At 45.0% G+C, this 19,597-nt stretch overlaps 2 protein-coding genes across 4 annotated transcripts; both read left to right on the plus strand.

The window, feature by feature from the left end:
* Positions 1-262: 262 nt before the first annotated feature.
* slc16a5a (solute carrier family 16 member 5a) lies at positions 263-10,555 on the plus strand. The gene is made up of 5 exons (XM_040177141.2): positions 263-386; positions 2,319-2,743; positions 4,691-4,834; positions 5,446-6,288; positions 9,208-10,555. Exons 2-5 carry the CDS (start codon positions 2,392-2,394, stop codon positions 9,477-9,479), a joined length of 1,611 nt encoding a protein of 536 aa, XP_040033075.1. The 5' UTR covers positions 263-386; positions 2,319-2,391; the 3' UTR covers positions 9,480-10,555.
* A 239-nt stretch (positions 10,556-10,794) lies between these two features.
* tap2t (transporter associated with antigen processing, subunit type t, teleost specific) lies at positions 10,795-19,597 on the plus strand. 3 transcript variants are annotated; one of them, XR_013467691.1, is made up of 13 exons: positions 10,988-11,290; positions 13,783-14,314; positions 14,618-14,732; positions 14,875-15,005; positions 15,330-15,535; positions 16,353-16,550; positions 16,784-16,912; positions 16,993-17,184; positions 17,274-17,447; positions 17,650-17,809; positions 18,020-18,165; positions 18,574-18,918; positions 19,276-19,597. XR_013467691.1 is itself a non-coding variant. In XM_040177139.2 (13 exons), exons 3-13 carry the CDS (start codon positions 13,783-13,785, stop codon positions 18,763-18,765), a joined length of 2,175 nt encoding a protein of 724 aa, XP_040033073.2. In that variant the 5' UTR covers positions 11,043-11,290; positions 12,650-12,828; the 3' UTR covers positions 18,766-19,228. The 3 variants fall into 3 exon arrangements, 2 of the variants coding, with proteins under 2 accessions (XP_040033072.2, XP_040033073.2); XM_040177139.2 differs by lacking the exon at positions 19,276-19,597 and adding an exon at positions 12,650-12,828 and having other exon boundaries at positions 11,043-11,290; positions 18,574-19,228; XM_040177138.2 differs by lacking the exon at positions 19,276-19,597 and having other exon boundaries at positions 10,795-11,290; positions 18,574-19,228.

A 19,597-nucleotide genomic window follows, 5' to 3' on the forward strand; every position in this document is an offset into this window, starting at 1 on the left:
TACTAAGTAAAATTAAATGATACCGCTAAAGTAAAACTACCTTTATTGACCAAAGGAGGCCTGCATCTGCCGAGGAAAGGAACTTTGTTGCATCAAACCAGCATCCATGGAAATAATACCCGCACAGAGTACTTGAGTCCTGCAGAGCCGGTCTAACATGTAGTGCACTACATTATAATTTATGATAAATCTGCCTCAGTGAAGCAGCGCCACGCCGCATCCGACCCTCCCATCGCGGCCGCGTCAGTCTCCTCCCACCGGGCGGTGCTGGAGCTCCTTCACCCTCCCCTCCCATCCCCTCCCCGCCTCCCGAGCAGCGGCCGAGAGTGAGGGAGATCCGCGGGGCGAGAGCCGAAGAGCCGCAATCAACATTGAGGAAGGCAGAGGTGATTATCTTTTTTCTTTCAAGATGCATTTGATCGTCACACCGCGGAAGAGAGCGATGCTTTAAAACCGCTTCCTCTTCGCTGATCCGGGGACGTCAGAGGGGGCTGGAGGAGGGAGGAGGAGAAGGGAGGGGGGGGGGGGCACCGATGCAAGGAAACAAACCCGCTGCTGTTCGCGGCGGTTGTTTGCAGAGGTGATGCTGATGGCGTCTCTGCGTCACATCCCACGGGTCAGCGCGAGTTGCGTATTTAGCGCAGATGGCGGGTCAGTTTGGGCACGTCGGGGCGGAGGGAGAGGTGGAGGGGGGGCGCTTCGGTTCGCCACCCCCCCACCCCCATCCCTGCACGGGCCGTCCCGCGGGGAGGACCTGCCAGTCAGCATCACCTGCATGCACGGAAGACCGTTTATTGAGCATGTCCCAGAGGACACGTGGACCGCGGAGAGAGTTATGTAACAACTCGTCCAGAACACCTCAGAGCGGCTGGTCCTCTTCTCCCTGTTGTTGTTCATCATCTTCATCTTTTGTTTCCTTTTTAAGTGGGTTTGTGTCTGCACTATTTGGGCCTGGTTGCCGTGTGTCTCTGTTGTAATTTTGTGTATTTCTTATCACTTTGTAGTGTTTTTGTGTCACCATGTGGTCTCTTTGGGTCTCTTCCTGGTTGGTACTTGTCGCTTTGTAGTCATGTGACTTTCTTGTTTCTATTGAGTCGTTTAGTGTCTCTTCCTGGTTGGTGTCTTCCAGGCAGGTTAATGTGTGTGTGTGTGGGGGGGGGGGGGGGGGGGGGGTATGACTCTATGAGCCACGCTGCCTGCAGGAGATAAAAACAGTTCATGGCTGGTGGATCGGATTGCTGAGCAATGTGATGAACCCCCCCTCTCTCCCTCTAACTGAGGGAGCCCCTGAACCAAGCAGCTGTCTGCTTGGTCAATTGAGCAACATCATCCAAATAGTGAAGAAAATGCAGAATAATAACTTGTTGCTTTTTGAAGCCAACTGTACACTACGCTATGGTCATGCAAGACAACATTATTTATTTTGACTTTATTGCACCCACTAACACTTCTTCTGGTTTTACTCCAGTTGTAGTCATGTCAGTGGAACCACAATACTGTAATAATTCATGCAATATTACACCAACAACAAGTTCAAATGTAAGAATTGTGTTTCACTGTAATTTATTAAAAGGTGGTTACTTTACTGTTAGCAAACAAAAGACTCAACACAGGTTGTCAATGCCAGAGATAAGCAGCGGGCGCTGCGTGCACGTATAACGTGTGTGTTCCCAGGGCCGGGCTTCTGCTCTGGTGGTTCACACTCACAGCTTTGCTGTTGTAAAAATGGAGCCACGGAAACAGTTGTTTGGATTGAGCTTCCCTTTGTATGCCCACGGGCACATTTCAGGCCAGCACACTTCTTCTTTGTTAACTCATGCCCTGATCTGCAGACACTCGACCAACCAGGAATAGTGTGATCTAAGATTAGCTCCAACCAACTTCTTTTAAGGCAGTAAATTCTGGTTTGAAATGAAGCAGGTCCGTTGGACAAGTAGAAACTATCCCTGTTTATTACCAATGCTTAAACCAAAATGAATTAGTTAATACACAGTTTGTTTTTTCTAACTAACTAGCAAAAAAGTTGGTTAATCGGTGACTGTCTCAGTTAAACTATGATTTATCAGGTTCAAAACCAATTCAGCGGATCAATTTATAAAATCAATCTTTAGCCGAACATGAATGTCTGTATCGTATAGTTGTTAAGATACTTGAGTCAACGTTAGGAGATGCTCGATACCATTAGGATCTATCCTCTGGGGAACACGATTGTCAATTTGATGGTTGTTTGACATATTTCAAGGGGGGCATAACGTTTGTTGGGATCCCGCAGTTGCTCTGCACATCCTGATGGATGCTCTCCTTTATGGTCCTTGAAGGTCGCAGCAGTGACATGGGCAGCGGAGGTCACAGCAACCCGTGCAGAGTCTCCCCTGAACCGCCGAACAGAAAATGACTCGGGCGAATGGAACCGGAGGGACGAGCGACGGCTTCATCCCCGTCCCGGAGGCGGCCTTGGTGCACCGCGAGCCGGCCGGCGGCGCGGAAAAGGCCCGGGAGGCCGAAGACCGGGTGTCCGAGCACGGGTCGCGGCGGGGCGAACTGGTAGACTTGCCGGGCGCGGCCCCGGACGGCGGCTGGGGCTGGGTGGTGCTGGCCGCCACCATCGTGGTCCTGGCCCTGACCCTGGCGTTCCCGTCCTGCGTGGGGATCTTCTACACCGACCTGCAGAACGAGTTCCACGCCTCCAACAGCGAGACCTCCTGGGTGCCCTCCATCATGACCTCAGTGCTGCACGCGGGAGGTAAAGGAGACGACCGGGCTCCGAATAGTTCCCTCGCCACTTGGTCAATGTGTAACTTTAACTACTGTAAACACTTCATTTACGCTGACGTCTTTATTAGGCTTTGAGGTAACTTTAGGTCCTACCTGGTGCTGTTGTTCAGGGTGAAACGTGAAACCAGAGAGAGAGAGAGAAGCTCTGCTGGCTTTAAACTGTCTTGCTGTGTTAGTGTTGATTTAAAGGAGATTAGTCCGTGAGAAACAGTGGCTCGCTTGTTACCCAGAGCTCAAAGGGACTTTATTGTGCTACAAATCAGGATTACAGGGTTATACAAACTTTAAAGGCAAGTTGTGTCATTTTTACAAGATGAGATAGCAAAATGACAACAAAATAACTCACAAAGAATGAAACACTTTTGCTCTAAGTTGATATTAAGTTAATACTCTGAGCGGGTTTCCTGTCTGGCTCATTGTGGCGAATGTTAGCAAACGGAAAAACGTTAATGTTAAATCTCCCGGGGCTTTTAGAAGATTTAAAGGTACTAGTATCTCTCCATTTGGGCTGTATTCATATAAAATGAATATAAACATTAACATCTACAAAATTTAAGCTTTGGCGGTATAATATATTGATAATAAGTTATAATGTATCATGATGACAGAAGCATGTCTTACCACACTGATTCATTATGCCTTCATTAGTAATGATTATGTAAATATTTAGTTAAAGCATCAGTAGGTTTCCATTAGCGGTGACTTAATAAATCAAAGTAGGAGAGTGAGTAAAAAGAAAAGGCTGATATCACGAAGGTTAAACAACAAAAACAGGATGTAAAGTGGATAGCTATTACTAAAAAACATGAAAACATGAAACATAGTGACACAAATGTCAGAATCCGCACCATCCTTTCTCCTTTTTTGTCAAAGCCAGGCGCTCCTCCGCCTGTTAATAATGTGAACTCCCTTCCTCCTTCACCCATTCTTCTGAAGAAGGGTGCAGTGTATAGACTGCATAGAGGATAAAGGTGAATGCATTCATGTTTCTGTCTGTGTCTGAAGCAGAATGAGAGACTTTTATTTATGGTAACTAGAGAGGACTTACAGTCCAGTCACACTGACCCAGAGGAATCTTACTGGAGTCCTCTAACTCCCTCCTGCAGTCCTTTTATGTTGCAGGGATTAAAAACAGGTATTTTTTTCATGTAAGTGGATAGAGAAGGATAGAGTCATACAAGGTGTCTTTCAAAGAGTTTTTAAACGGATGTTTCTAGAAGTAGAAGTAGTTCCTCTGTGAATTGTGACATCTTTCTGTTCTCAGGTTGGTTTAATAACGTTCAGGCTCCTCTTTCTGCCACATCTTCTCTTACAGTTTAGCAGCGAATACTATGACACATAGTAATTAATAATCATATTAAACATTCAGGAGCTCAAACATGAGCGGCCTCACATAGACAGACTTATTTAAGCCGCTGCATTTGGAGCAAATCATACAGGCTTTTTATCTTTTTATCTTTCCAGAGTGGATAGGTCAGCAAGAACTTTCAGTTTTTTTGCAGACAGGAATGCTTTGTACTTTGACATCTAAATCTATACTTAAAGTAAAGTACAGACATAACTCAAAAGAAGCAGACACAGAAAGTGTTCCTATGACTTTGGCTTGGTTGGGTTTGCTTCTCATCAGTACCTTGCAGCCGCGTTTCCCACCCACTTCGTTGGCCTTTTGCATACCTGCCTACACTACTTCAGAGTACACAACTTCCTCCTCAGGCCAAATGATGTCAGACACACACACACACACGCACGCACGCACATACACAGCAATTAAGAGTGCACACATATTTTCAGTAATGCTTTCATTCTGCAGGTACAGATTACAGCTGAACACAAACTAATGTGCTGTGGGATCAAGGCTCCCTTGCTTCCTGCTCCGGCATTCATTAAAACTAAGAGCATTACGTCTGATCCACAGGTCCCATTTGTAGCGTGCTGGTGGAGAGACTCGGTTGCCGGGCGACAGTCATGTTGGGCGGCGTCCTGAGCGGTGTAGGAATGGCTGCCAGTTCGTTTACCCAGTCCATCGAGCAGCTGTACGTCACCACCGGGGTTATTACAGGTCAGCAAACATTCGGATGATTTATTGTCACAGCAGCTGGAGTTCTTGGTGGAGACCGAGAGTTGCTCTTTTCAATAAATGTACAACTCACTTCAAACGTTAGATATGAGAAACAAAACACATTTCAACATTTTATTGCGGTTTATGACAAACTTCCTTATATTTGCAAAATATTGCTTGCTAAAGCGATAGGCTAAACCTTGTTGCTGACGTTGGAGAACGAGAACATCAGCACTTTTCATCAATGGAAAACATCATGAGGCTGGGGAAAGATGAGAATTCACGAGCATTTGGAGAAAGACTGCATTACACTGTGTTTTTATTCTCTTTTGAAAGCTTTATATATAACCAGAGAAAAGTAGCACGGTAACAAACTCAATGTTTTATTCATAACACTAAACAGTGAAGGGGGATGGAAAGCTGCAGCAAGGAGTCCCAACACACACAGATGAGTCAGCGTTTTGTGTGTCTTCCGGTTCCTTCCACTAGTGGAGCTAAAGTAAAGAGGAAGCAAAGCCTCCCACTGTTTCCATATGTGCACATTTCTATACGTGATGTTTAAAATCCCAACGCAATGCTCCCACTCTTAACGTGTCCTTTCGCGCTCGCAGGTCTCGGCTTTTGCTTCAGCTTCCAGCCCGCCGTGACCATCCTCGGCCACTACTTTGTGCGCCGCCGCGCCTTCGCCAACGCCTTGTCCTCCACGGGCACGGCGCTGGGACTGTGCACTCTGCCCATCCTGGGCAACTACCTCCACACGGAGCTGGGCTGGAGGGGGAGCTTCCTCGTCTTGGGCGCCGTGCTGCTGAACTGCTGCGTGTGTGGTGCGGTGATGAGGCCCCTGAGGGCCCCCGCGCGCCGCAGCCCGCCGCTGTTCATGAACAGCGGCCCGCTGCCCCCCGAGGAGGAGGGCGCCAGGAAGGGGCGTGGGAGGACGCGGCGGGTGCTGAGCTGCGTGGCGGCTTCGCTGAGCAAACACATGGCCTTCGACCAGCTGCTGCACAACCCGCGTTACTGCGCGTACGCCGCGGGCATCACCTGGATGATGCTTGGCTTCGTGGTGCCCTTGATTTACCTGGTGCCCTACGCCACGGCCTACGGCATGGAGCAGAGCCGCGCCGCGCTGCTGCTCTCCATCCTGGGTCTGGTGAACATCGTGGTGCGGCCGCCCTTCGGCGTTATCTTCGGCATGCCCTGGTTCAAGGGGCGACACATCTACGTCTTCGCCTGGGCGCTGCTGGTCAACGGGCTCAGCAACGGCATCTGCTGCGTCGGGCCCGGCTTCCCCGTCCTGCTGGTGTACGTGATCGTCTACGGCCTCTCCATGAGCGTGGTGGGCTCCTTGATGTTCACCGTCCTCATGGACGTGGTGGAGATGAGCCGCTTCCCCTCGGCGCTGGGCCTGCTCGCCATCATGGAGAGCGTCACGCTGCTCATCGGGCCTCCATTGGCAGGTAACGTAGGCGGGAGGGCAAGAGGGGGTAAGGGCGGGGGGGGGGGGGGTTCCTTGGTGTTTTAGTAATGGAGGAGCTGCTCTGGAGAAAGACTGGTCCATTGGCTCAGGGAGGCAGAAGCCACAAGACGCCACTCTGTCCTATGATGGTCTAGTTAGTGCACTACAAATGAGTCCACTTTGTACTGAAGGAAATGAAATGTACATGAACCATGAACACAGCATAATTAAAAACACTGAAAGTGAGCGATAAAGTAAAACATTGTTGAAAAAATCTTATTTTTCTTTAGCTTAGAATTAACTACATTCTCGTTATGTTACATCCAGTTCAGGTTCACATCGACGTTTGAAGACTATAATTTGCTGTTCATGCTTTGGTTGTGTAAACTTTACGAAACCATGGCATGTAACGTGGATGCCGTCCACCTTCAGGCTGAATGGCATTGCAAAAAGCCGCTCTCTTCACTGCTTGTTTTGAACAGTTGATACATGTTCAATCGGCTGTGAGTATTTAGGTCAATTTTGATTCACAGGAAAACAAGGGAGAAACAATGAAATAAACATTATTGTTACCTAATTGTTACTTTGACCAAGTGTAATGATGAGATAAATGATTGATATTTGCATATGATATACCAATTCTAAATGAATGTATATATGCAAAAAAAGGGATCTTACACAAACACTTGAGTGCAGCCTGAGGACTTAAGCAGTCTGCATCTGTTCCTGCCTGTGTGATTGGTAGAATCCCAGGAGAGCTCCAGGCTATTGCTGTGAATGACAGTGTTCTAGTTGTCAGTCGCTTCAGCCGCCCCTCGCGCACAAAAACAACAAACCCGCACTTGGCTCTGGAGTTTCAGTTCAGCTGCAGCAGAGCGGGGAGAAGGGCATCGCAGGCCTCGTCTCAGATGACAGATATTCACCGGCGTGTTTATCTGGCGGCTTGCAGCCGGGCCGAGGTCTCGCACATGCAGCGCGGTCACATGCTACTGAATTCATAACAATTCCATTGAGGGTGTCACAATCCTCATAAACTGAAGGAATGTGTGCATTTTGAAATTGGTTGCATGTCTCTACCAGGTGCGACGACTTAATCCAAATATATATCTTTTCCATTTTTTCCATTTTACAATTTTCTAGCAATTCACCACTGCTTTAGGAATGAAGTGGAGTTGATTAATTTGCAATTAACCAAATACAGTGCATCCGGAAAGTATTCACAGCGCTTCACTTTTTCCACATTTTATTATGTTACAGCCTTATTCCAAAATGAATTCAATTCATTATTTCCCTCAACATTCTACACACAACAACCCATAATGACAAAGTGAAAACTGCATTTTTCAAATTTTTGCAAATCTGTTAAAAATAAAGAACGAAAACATAACATGTACATAAGTATTCACAGTCTTTGCCATGACACTCAAAATTTAGCTCAGGTGCCTCCTGTTTCCACTAATCATCCTTGAGATGTTTCTACAACTTGATTGGAGTCCACCTGTGCTGAATTCAGTTGATTGGACATGATTGAGAAAGGCACACACACCTGTCTATATAAGGTATCACAGTGACAAGGTTGACAGTGCATATCAGAGCATAAATCAAGCCATGAAGTCCAAGGAATTATCTGTAGACCTCCGGGACAGAATTGTATCAAGGCACAGATCTGGCGAAGGGTACAGAAAGATTTCTGCAGCATTGAAAGTCACAATGAGCACAGTGGCCTCCATCATCCGGAAATGGAAGAAGTTTGGAACAACCATGAATCTTCCTATAGTCGCCCGCCCAGCCAGACTGAGCAATCGGGGGAGCAGGGCCTTAGTCAGGGAGGTGACCAGGAACCCGATGGTCACTCGGACAGAGCTCCAGCGTTGTTCTATGAAGAGAGGAGAACCTTCCAGAAGGACAACCATCTCTGCAGCACTCCACAAATCAGGCCTGTTTGGTAGAGTGGCCAGACGGAAGCCACTCCTCAGTAAAAAGCACATGACAGCCCGCCTGGAGGACTCTCAGACCACGAGAAACAAAATTCTCTGGTCTGATGAAACAAAGATTGAACTCTTTGGCCTGAATGCCAAGCGTCATGTCTGGAGGAAACCAGGCACTGCTCCTCACCTGGCCAATACAATCCCTACAGTGAAGCATGGTGGTGACAGCATCGTGCTGTGGGGATGTTTCTTAGTGGGAGGAACTGGGAGACGAATCCGGATTGAGGGAAAGATGAATGCAGCAATGTACAGAGACATCCTGGATGAAAACATGCTCCAAAGCGCTCTGGACCTCAGACTGGGGCAACGGTTCATCTTCCAACAGGACAACGACCCGCAGCACACAGCCAAGATAACAAAGGAGTGGCTTCGGGACTCTGTGAATGTCCTTGAGTGGCCCAGCAAGAGCCCTGACTTGAGCCCGATTGAACATCTCTGGAGAGATCTGAAAATGGCTGTGCACCGACGCTCCCCATCCAACCTGATGGAACTTGAGAGGTTCGGCAAAGAAGAATGGGAGAAACTGCCCAGAAATAGGTGAGCCACGCTTGTGGAATCATACCCAAGAAGACTTGAGGCTGTAATTGTTGCCAAAGGTGCAACAAAGTATTGAGCAAAGGCTGTGAATACTTATGTACATGTTATGTTTTCGTTCTTTATTTTTAACAGATTTGCAAAAAACAGTTTTCACTTTGTCATTATGGGTTGATGTGTGTAGAATGTTGAGGAAAATAAGGAATTTAATCCATTTTGGAATAAGGCTGTAACATAACAAAATGTGGAAAAAGTGAAGCGCTGTGAATACTTTCCGGATGCACTGTATATGTAAATTTACATGAGCACTGTTTTTTGAGGATTTTTTAGAAAGTACAAATTTCAAGTAAAACAGTCAAATAGAGCATGGATCCAATAATCTGACCTTCTTTCTGCAGGAGTCCTGATTGACTGGACGGGACAGTACTTCTACGTCTTCTTCGCCTCCAGTGCCGTCGTTGCCTCCTCCGCCGTGTTCCTCATGGTGGCCTTCTACTGGCTGGACACCAAGGAGAGGAAGTTGTCAGGGCAGAGTCCACCATCCACGCCACCTGGGTCGGCCAGGCCCTCCGTGGACTTGGCCCCCGGCTGTGGGTACAGCAGCGTCCCCACGGAGGGGGACAAAGACAAGGCCTTGTTCAACGGGGCGGAGAACGTCACCGGCGTCTAAAAGCCGCTCGCACCGTGCAGATTTGCGCCAGACGCCACGAGGTTTACTTGTTTTCCACGCGGGGGATTGTTTGCGCTGTCTGACCGTAAAAGTCAGATTCTACATACCAAAATGATCAGATGTGCACTTACAGCTACGACGCGATTGTACTATTTATTGCCAAAATGCTGCCGATCTTATCGCTGTGATTACACATCAAGCCAAGTTACACACGTGCTCCTTTCGTTGGAGCAATCACTCAATCATATTTTACGTAAGCTTTAAAGATGAGAGCTACTACGAGATGAGAGCTCGTAGTAGAGGTTAAGTTCTTAAAGTCTTTAAGAGATAAAGTATACGTCTGGTTTCCATATTTTTCATACGTGCAAACCTTTAAATTTGACTTCACACAAATTTATGTGGGATGTTTGCCTTTTTGAAAGTTGAACAGAGACGTGCAAGACTGAGTCTTTAAAACCAGGAAAATATAGAACAGCTCCAGACGTATCCTTTAAAATATCAATAACTAAAGACGTTTTACATTAAGCTTTTAGGCTACTCTGTGAGAGTAGAAATAGGAAATTACATTGTCATCTTTAATATCTTTCAAAGTAGAAACATGTATTTTATATGTATGATTGCAATAGATGTTTGAATCTGTTTTGTTTTCACTGTACACCATGAATATCCATACTTACTCTAAGCAGCGATTTGTCCCTTTTATTTTGTTGTATTTGGTGGTTCTCACGTTCATCCTCTGTAATCGAACAGTGCCTTTCTGTACAACCAGTGCATTTGAAACCCTTTTCGGGGAGGTAGAAGCAGATGATTGTCTATGTTGCCAGCAGCACTGAGATGTTTATGATACTGCACCTGAGTTTATCTTCAGTCCCAATCAGAGGTTTCTCACAGCCTTATCTTCTGATTAACAAAAAGTGCAATGGTTTTATGTCAGAAATAAAGTAAGTAAAGTAGCTGCAATGAGAAGATTTGTTAGTAATTTTTAGCGGTTTGTCTTGCTTTGGGCCAAATTAAACTTTCTTAAAGTCTTTATTTTTGTGTTATGGTCGGGGAAAAATAAATGTTTGAATATCAAAGTAAATTGTGTTTTCATTTTATTTTTTAAAGTTTGTGTCCGAACATTAATTGAATGTGGTCATGTTTATTATGAAAAAAGTAGCTCTATTGAAGGAAAAAACACATTAATGCATCAATACTTACAATCCAACAATACACAGTATACTTTAAAATTAGTATTCAGATCTTTGACTTAATTAACATACTATGTTACAAATAAAAGGTCAGCATTTATAACTAATTAAAGTATAAAAGTGACGGCAGTGGGAGGTTTTGATCACATAAATGTCTAATTTGATCTTAACTTGTGTAATACATGAATTGGCTGATTGTGTTTTATAGCATTAATCTGAGTCTGAATCAATGTGGAAACCATGTGAATTTGAAATAGCCAGGAGGAAGCGGTTGATTCTCCAATTACTTTAGAAGGAGTTCAATGTGTAACGTTACCTAATCTGACTTTGAAAGAGGGGTTCTTCATGAAGACGCGCACCGCCGCCATCTTGCGGCGGACAGCCGTTAGGTCCGTTTAAAACGGCGAACAAGTTTGAGAGCTTTCGAAACTAAACGGGAAAATAACCTAAAAATGAGGGCAGTGTTTGCTCTGTCGGGCTCCTTTCAGGTGTGCGGAGCCGATAAAGGTGAACCCCGGCGTTGTCAAACTGAAAGTGAAACCAAAAGTACATTAACGTTAACTTAGCTAACGTTAGCAGTTAAGCTAAAGGCGGACACGGCCCGGGAGCGAGGAACACACTGTAAGTGGTTATAAATAATCAATTTAACATCGACTACTTCTACGTGTTTATCCGTGACAGGTTCGTTTAGCTAATTTTAAGTGCTAAGCCACAGCAGCCCCGTGTTATTAACACGTTAGCTGAAGTAATGCTAGCTGACAAGCTACAGTAACGTTACACACCAAAAGCTAACGTTAAGCAAAACGTTGTGAATAACGTTTAACAGTTTACCCGGAAAAGTCACGAGGCTTCGTTTAAATGACCGCAACACGGTCTCTGTGTAATAACCATTTAAGCAAATGAAAACATCGGCCAAGGTAACGTGACGATGTTGTTATATTAACGTTACATTACAGACGTTTCTACTGTAACGTTACATGTGGACTGCTGTAGTCTAAAGACCAACATTTGACCTCCGAAGCATTAACGTCAGATTTTTTTTAACCTTCCTCTTGTGTTAGCTTTCTGTTACCATCCCTTGTGTTAACGGGTCGGTTTTGACCCGTGTCTTAAACCAGCTGTAAAATACACTAGAAACCATCATCTATCATCCAATTTGTTTCTCATCTCTTGGTTACCTTGTTAGGCTTCCTTATCCATGAAAATATTGGTTTTAATATTTTTGATTTGGGCCTCTGGGCCTTTTCTTTGTCAGTATACTTCTCGATTTCAATTTTAAAAAATTGTAAAATTAACCTCAAGAGAATCATATGCATAAATTAAAGGTTGTTGTGTTACCTGACTATTTTTGAGGGGTATTAGAACACATCTCTCAAATGAATTTGTTTTGATTATTTTTTATTTTAATATCATTAACTATATTAACATCTTTGGTGTTACGAGTCAATTTCGACCCATATGTATTTACTTCAAGAAAAGGCGTTCTCCACTTGCTTTTTTGGTTGAGGGTGGACCTTGGTGGATGTGGGTCCACAACACAAATGCTTTACATGCAGACCCATCAAGGATGTTGTAAAACACAACCATTGACCATCTCCTGGTCATTCGATGGCAAGTGTAGGTGGCAGTCAGCTTGTTCAGGTTGTCCACTCCTACTTTTTTTTTAGTTATAGTCAAGGATAATTGTGGGCTTTTTGTCACTTCCTGATGACACAGCTGCATCTTTGTGAAGAGTAGACATAAGCATCACGTTCTGTTTTTTTGGACAATATGAGACAGTGGTGGTGTCTGTAAAAGCAAACTTGAGGAAGCTCGTAGCTTTTGCCTGTGTAAATCTGTAGATTCCAGGCATAGTGGTTTTTGCTGGCTGCCCAGATTTTTTATGGCGTACTTCCCCGGCTTACTGGGTATGTATTGTCCAAAGGGGCATTTCCCTCGGAAAAGGACAAGACGTTCATCCACTGTCACCTGTGGCTCTAGGTTGAACATCATTGGATGGAGCTGCACCCATCTGTCCCAGGCATCCCTGATGGGGGCAAGTTTGTTGGATCTTGCTCTGGAATCTCTGTTGTCAAATCTGAGAACTCTTGATATCATGTGAAAGTGACAGTGGGCTCATTGAGTGATCTGTACACTCCAGCAATAAGAAGAATACCAATGTAAGCATCCAGGAATTCCTCATCAATGTCTTTCCACATGCCGCCATGGACTTTTTGTCCTTCAAGGTTTGCCATAGCAATAATGACTCTTTTTAGTGACAGCGGCATAACCAACTCTATACTGAATTGACCACACATGTCTGCCCACGGCCGTTTTTGTTAGTTTTGTTTTTGTGCAGGTATACTGGAAAAAGAGACCAAATGAGAATCTCCTGAAGCTTAAATGGTTGGGAGAGGTGCTGGTTGTCAATGTGTTGGCTGACAGTGCACTTTTTATTTCAGTTTTGGCTCTAATTACTGCTTTATAATCTTATTTTTATGATTGGGTCCAAACCGACCCTAACAACACAAAGGGCATAATTTCAAAAAGAGCATTTAATAATTTAGTGAAAATTTATCTTTTTGTTTTCTTTTGTTGAAATAGAGGTTCCTGACAAAGTCAAAAAGCCTTGATGCATAAAAACAAATTTATGTGGTTCTTTTATGCTTTTAAAATCTAAAACGGGTCGGTGCCGACCCTAACACAAGAGGAAGGTTAAATGGTGTATTGTTAAAATATGAAATAATATAATGTGATGACAATCCAATGACTGAGTAACGTTACTTTTACTTTTCATGCTTGGATATATTTTGTTCCCTTATACTTGTGTAGCTTCTACCTCCAACTATGAATGCAGGACTCATACGGTCCTTTACTTTCAATAGATGGTTTACGATAAGTTAGTAATGTTATCTATATTGTACACATAGATCCTGGACTAATAAGGAACCAAATAATAAAATGGTATTAGTGAAAATTGTATGAACAGAACTTCTCTTGTGTAGATTTAATGTGTATCTTTAAACTGCTTTTCAAAGTCGCATAATAAGAAAATGCTTGTGTCAAATAACCTCCAAACCGTCCTTCAGTCACCTCCAGTAAACTCACAGAAACATTCTTCGTTCCTTTGTCAGATGCAACCTGTCAGGTCCACCAGGACAATGGGGGAACTGGCGGCACGTGGATTATTCATTCTCATATTCGACGCGGTGCTTTCCGCGGGACTGTGGGCCGGGCTGGTGCTGCTCAAGTGCTCCGGTTGCGGCGGGCTGCCAGGAGTGTGGGCCTTCGCGGCCGTGAAGTGGGCCTTTCTCCACGTATTCGCCTCCACGCTGACCGACGGGAAGCCGGAGGTCGTGCTCCGCAGGCTGGTGGCCATCCTCTGCCTCCTCTCCCCCGTGTTTGAAAGTGGACGTCTCCTTGTGAGGCCTCCCTCGCAGCCGTACACGGGACCCTCTCCCGACCTCGGCACCCTGCTGCTGGGCCCCGTGTCCGCAGTGCTGGCCTGCGTGGTTTGGGAAAAGTACCTCTGTGGTGATTCAAAGCTTGCAGGGGATGACGACAAACGGAACGCCAGGCGGCTGCTCGTGAGGATGCTGAAATACTTCAAACCAGACACCTTTTACCTGATTGCAGCGTTCTGTGTCCTCATCTTAGCTGTCATCTGTAAGTGAAATATGGATATTCTACATGATACTTTTGTTTTAAATATTCTTAATCTCTGTATATTACACAAATATAAAGGCAGATTGTTTTGAAAATGCGCTACAGTAAAACAGGTGGACACAGTAGTTGTTAGCAGGTGTTTCATAAAAGCAGATGAGAAAAATACATTATGTGTATTTAAAAGTTTTCTTCAGTCCATCTAAATGAAAGATTATTGTTATAATAAGTAGTTACACCACAGAAACATTGTATTTATCATGTCCTGTCTTCTTTCTATGTGTCATTCATCTTTTTTACTGACAGGTGATGCGTTTATCCCACTTTATCAGGGGAAGGTAATCGATATGCTCAGAGGTCAACCACTTCAAACCAGCTTCGGTTATGCAATTGGACAGCTGGCACTTGTCTCTCTAGGAAGGTAATGAAATGAAACTGCATTTATTGTCATCCCACGTGGTACAGATAACAACAAATTGAGTACCTCACCTGTCTGATTGTAAAGATGTAATGTGTTTCAAGTATATGAAAAATATTAATCTTTAATGTCTCTATCCTAACAGCTCTCTGTTCTCTGGCTTAAGAGGAGGAATATTCATGTGCACGTTGGCCAGACTGAACAAGAGACTGAAGCATCTGCTGTTTCACACCCTCATGCAGCAGGAGGTGCACTTCTTTGAGGAGAACAACCCTGGTGGGAACAACATTCAACAATTATTTTGTCATCATGCAACACGGGATGCACAACGGCATTCAGTTGCAGCTATTTGGAATAGAAACCGCAGCAACAAATATCATTCTGTGGGCGGATAACATATATACATCGTATTAATAATAATAATGAAACACAAAGAAAAAACACATTGTTCGTCAAATTGGACTAATGTTTGTGATAATGAGTTTTGACCTCTGACCTGCTGTCAGTAGACTCTTTTGAAAACTCACATTTGTTTCCGTAACCTCTGTAACAAACGTTGAGACTCTGCTCAGCACGTCTCTCGTCCCCCTCCCTGCTCAGGACGCCTCTCCTCCCGCCTGCACTCGGACGTGGACAGAATGGGCCGCACGGTGGCGCTGAACGCCAACGCGCTGGTCCGCAGCTCGGTGAAGAGCTGCCTCATGCTCGCAGTGATGTTGGGCCTGTCCTGGGAGCTCACTGTGCTCACATGCATCGAGATGCCTCTCTTGGCCATCATGCAGAATAAATATATCGCCGTGTCTCAGGTAGGTGTGACGCGTTGGAGCCTGGACTACTTTAAATAGACAACGATAAGAAACCGTGCTTGCTTCACGTTTCTTTGCCTTTTTTGCTTGTTTGGATCCTATTTTTGGTCGTTTTGCAAAAGTATTCCCAGTTGTCAGAGACATTTTTCCTCACTTGTATGAAGTGTATTTGTTGTACTTAAGAGTAATTATCTGAACATCATTGTACATAGGGATTGTCATCAGTAATTAACTCACTCTGCTGTTGGTTTCTCTGACATCAAAGGAGCAAGTATCATCCTGTCCTATCATAAGTGTTTTCCTGACCTATCAATGGTAATAAACACAAATTTTAATGATACATTAAAACATTAATACTTAGTGGTGGTTTCAGTCACCAGTAAGTGGAGCCCCAATGCAAAATAATACTGATGTAATCAGTGATGATTGGATTTTGGAGTTTGAATGTCCAGTGTGTAGTGTTTATCCCAGAGACCGAGCTGAAGTAGCAGTCTGTAGTTCCTCCTTGTATATGAGCTGTCACTCTGCTGGATACGGGAAGAAAAGCAGCTGTGAACTCTGAGGAATGTATTGCTTTAACTCACCAAATTAACAATCGACACCAATTGGACATCCAAATGAAAAGTGGCAAAATATCCCTTTACGAATCAAATAGGACCTCAGTAGAGTTGGTTTTCTTTTACAGAAATTAAACCAAAGCGGCTTTTAACCCTCTGCAATATGAGCTCTATGGAACTGTAGCGCTAAATCTGACATCGGAGATTAAGAATAAGACTTCAGCATCGGTCCGCTCACGCGTGGTCTCTTTGTCAAACAGGAGCTGAAAGAGCAGATCCAGGACTGCCAGGCTCGGAACAAAGAGCTGGCTCTGCAGATCATCGGAGGGATCCGCACGGTCCGCAGCTTCAGGGCAGAGAAAGACGAGATGAGGAGGTACAACGAGGCTCTGGACCACCTGTGCGCCGTGAAGACTCGTGCAGACATCTACAGCAGTATCTTCACCTTAATACGGAGGGTAAGAGGAGCAGGCATTCCACATCTTAGGATCATACCAGTTTACTTACTTAGAAAGTAGCATGTGGAGCTTTTTTTAATTCCCTAGTATGGAGGCTTATTTCCACCAGGAAGGCAACAACAAATGAATGCAAAAAAGTTATAATAATAACAAATAATTATAGGATAGAGAGTCAGAAGTTTAAATTGTTCAGAGTGAGTCAATGTAAGTGATTCTTCTCTGTTGCCATGCAGCTGGTGAGTCTGGGGATAAAGGTAGTAATGCTGGTTCAGGCCCGTGCTCTCATCTCGTCGGGTCACCTCAGCCTCGGGAGTCTTGTGTCCTTCTTCTTGTACCAGAAGCCCATGTCAAACAATTTAAAGGTGAGCCGAGTTGCAAATACATTCAATATTTGAGTATACAATGCCGCTTGTTGACAAAGAGGACTTTGTTTTCATCACAGGAGATTATGTACTGCTTCAGTGAGACCATGTCGACAGTTGGAGTCATCTCCAAAGTGTTCAGTTACCTTGACAGAGTGCCGAAGTGGAAGAACGAGGGACAGTTAGCTCCAGAGGAGCTGGAGGGGAGCATCGTTTTCCAAAATGTCACCTTCACTTATCCCTCCGCTCCCGAAGACAAGCCGGCTCTGAAGGTAACTGACCGCAGACTTAAGAGTTGTAGTTTAGTGACTTGAATGGATCAAACGTGGATCCAAAAGCTGAGCCATGTGATTGTGTGCAGTCGGTGTCTCTGGCGCTTCGGCCGGGGAAGATGACGGCCCTGGTCGGCCCCTCCGGCAGCGGAAAGACCACCTGCGTCAGCCTGCTGAAAAGGCTGTACGAGCCCCAGGAAGGACACATCCTGCTGGACGGAGAGCCGCTGCACCGCTATGAGCACCAGTACCTCCACCAGAAGGTAAGGTCGGCTTCGTGAGACGAGCCTCAAGGGCCCCGTGTCCACTAAGCGCCTTCTGATGAACATACGAAGGGGACGGCGTAAAGGCGTCGCACCCAGCGAGCAAATTAACACTAATACAATACATTCTTGCTTGTTTAAGAGCCAGTGCACTGATACACTGATAGGTGTCTGTTTCCGCCTTATTCTTCATATTGTGTAGATGGCCCTGGTTTCCCAGAATCCCGTGCTGTTCTCTGGTTCACTGAGATACAACATGGAGTACGGCCTAAAGGACTGCAGCATGGAGAAGGTGGAAGAGGCTGCAAAGAAAGCCAATGCAGACAAGTTTATCTGTGAAATGGAGAACGGATACGACACAGGTAGAGGTGCTGGGAGATCTGTCTTGTGACTGGAACGGCGTTACATTTGAACTTTTCTTGACAGGGGCCAGGGCTCTTTGTTCATAGTTTAAAAAGGGTGTCCGGCGGGCGATTTTGCAGAGATGATTGAAGGAACAATCCGACGGAGATCTGGTATTTATTTTATATTGGTTTGGAGTACTAACCCTCGGGGGTTTGTCGTCCTCGCAGACGTCGGGGAGTGTGGCGGCGCTCTCTCAGAAGGGCGGAGGCAGTGTGTCGCCATCATCAGAGCTCTGGTTCGGGAGCCGCGGGTCATCCTGCTGGATGAGGCCACCAGCAGAGTGGATGTAGAGGTGCAGCACGCTGTGAGTGAGGTAAGCCCAGCACCACTTATAACACACATCTAAAGAAAGAACAGGTTTCCCTTTCTTTTTTTTTCTTTTTTTTACAAGGGACGTGGCGGCGAGCCGAAACCTGAGCAGCTACATGGCATTCAGCCAGAATGCATTCCTTTCTTCAGAGCAAGTTGTCCCAACCTGGCCATTATGTTTATGTTGATTATATTATCTTGACATCTGCTTCACAACAAGATTTTATGTCTTGGTGTTTGTGCCTCGGACAAAAATCTAAATATGACATTTATTTTCAGCCGCTTATCCTTCCTGCATGAAGCTGAACGTCACTGGGGATTGTTCTCTAACCATAGTAAAAGTTTGAACCTCAACTAGTGGTCCTCGTCTGCTAAATACTGTCCTTCCACCTCTCGGGCCTCGTTGTCTCAGGTGCTGCAGGAGGTTCTGGCTCGAGGTGGAACCGTCCTGGTGGTGGCTCATCAGCTAAAGACAGTGGAGACGGCGGATCACATCATCTTCATGGAGAAGGGAGCCGTCGTGGAGGAGGGGACGCACCGTGAACTCATGGCCAAGAGGGGGCGCTACCACCGCTTGAAGGAGGAACTGTTTTCGACTCAGTGAATTAAGTTTCACTGTTTCTACACAACTTTGAGCTACAACAAGTGAGCTTTGTCTCGTGAATCTAAATGCAGGAACTTGGCCGAAGGATTGTTGATATCAGATACAAAGCAGTGTTGTTGTCAGCTGCTAAACCTTCAAGAGAGAAAAGAAGAAGTGTCACGGTGTGGTTCACTTCCTGTCTTATTTTGTAGTTTTCTCCCACTCGTGTCCCCGGGTAACTTCACTTCCTGCCTTGTCTCGTCATCCCCTGTGTTCGTCTAATAGTTTCCACCTGTGTCCAATCACCTGCACCTCCCTTGTGTATTTAAGCCATGTGTCTCTTGTGTCAGGTCGCGTCATTGTCTTTTGCCACGCATGTCCTGTTCTTGTCTTTCGCCCCCGTAGGTTCATGCTTGTGTGTTTTTGCCCCTTGGCCTTTTGGATTTTGGACCTTTTGATTATTAAAGTCTTTTGTTTTGGAAAAGTCTGCGTTTGAGTCCTGCCTTCCACCCTCAACCCTGACAAGAAGAGGAAAAATAATTAGAAAATAGAAAAATATTATAGGTTTTCTTTCACCAATGTTAAAAGAAATACTTGCTTTTATATTTTCTACTTTTACATACATTATGTATATATATATATATATTTTATTTTGCAATCCTGCTTTGCTAACAGCAAAGTTACAGAGTCCTGCAGTAAGTGACGTTATGATTCATTCAAGATGTATGCTGTAAAAATGTGTATGTGGCAACGATAAACTTCATCATGTAACTCATCACTTCATTTCCAGGTGTGTCTGTGTTTGTAATCTCAGAAATGAGAGAATTGACATAAACCTCAATGACACATCTTA

This window comes from Gasterosteus aculeatus, chromosome 5, assembly GCF_964276395.1.
Source record: "Gasterosteus aculeatus chromosome 5, fGasAcu3.hap1.1, whole genome shotgun sequence".
In the NCBI taxonomy this organism is placed as follows: domain Eukaryota; kingdom Metazoa; phylum Chordata; class Actinopteri; order Perciformes; family Gasterosteidae; genus Gasterosteus; species Gasterosteus aculeatus.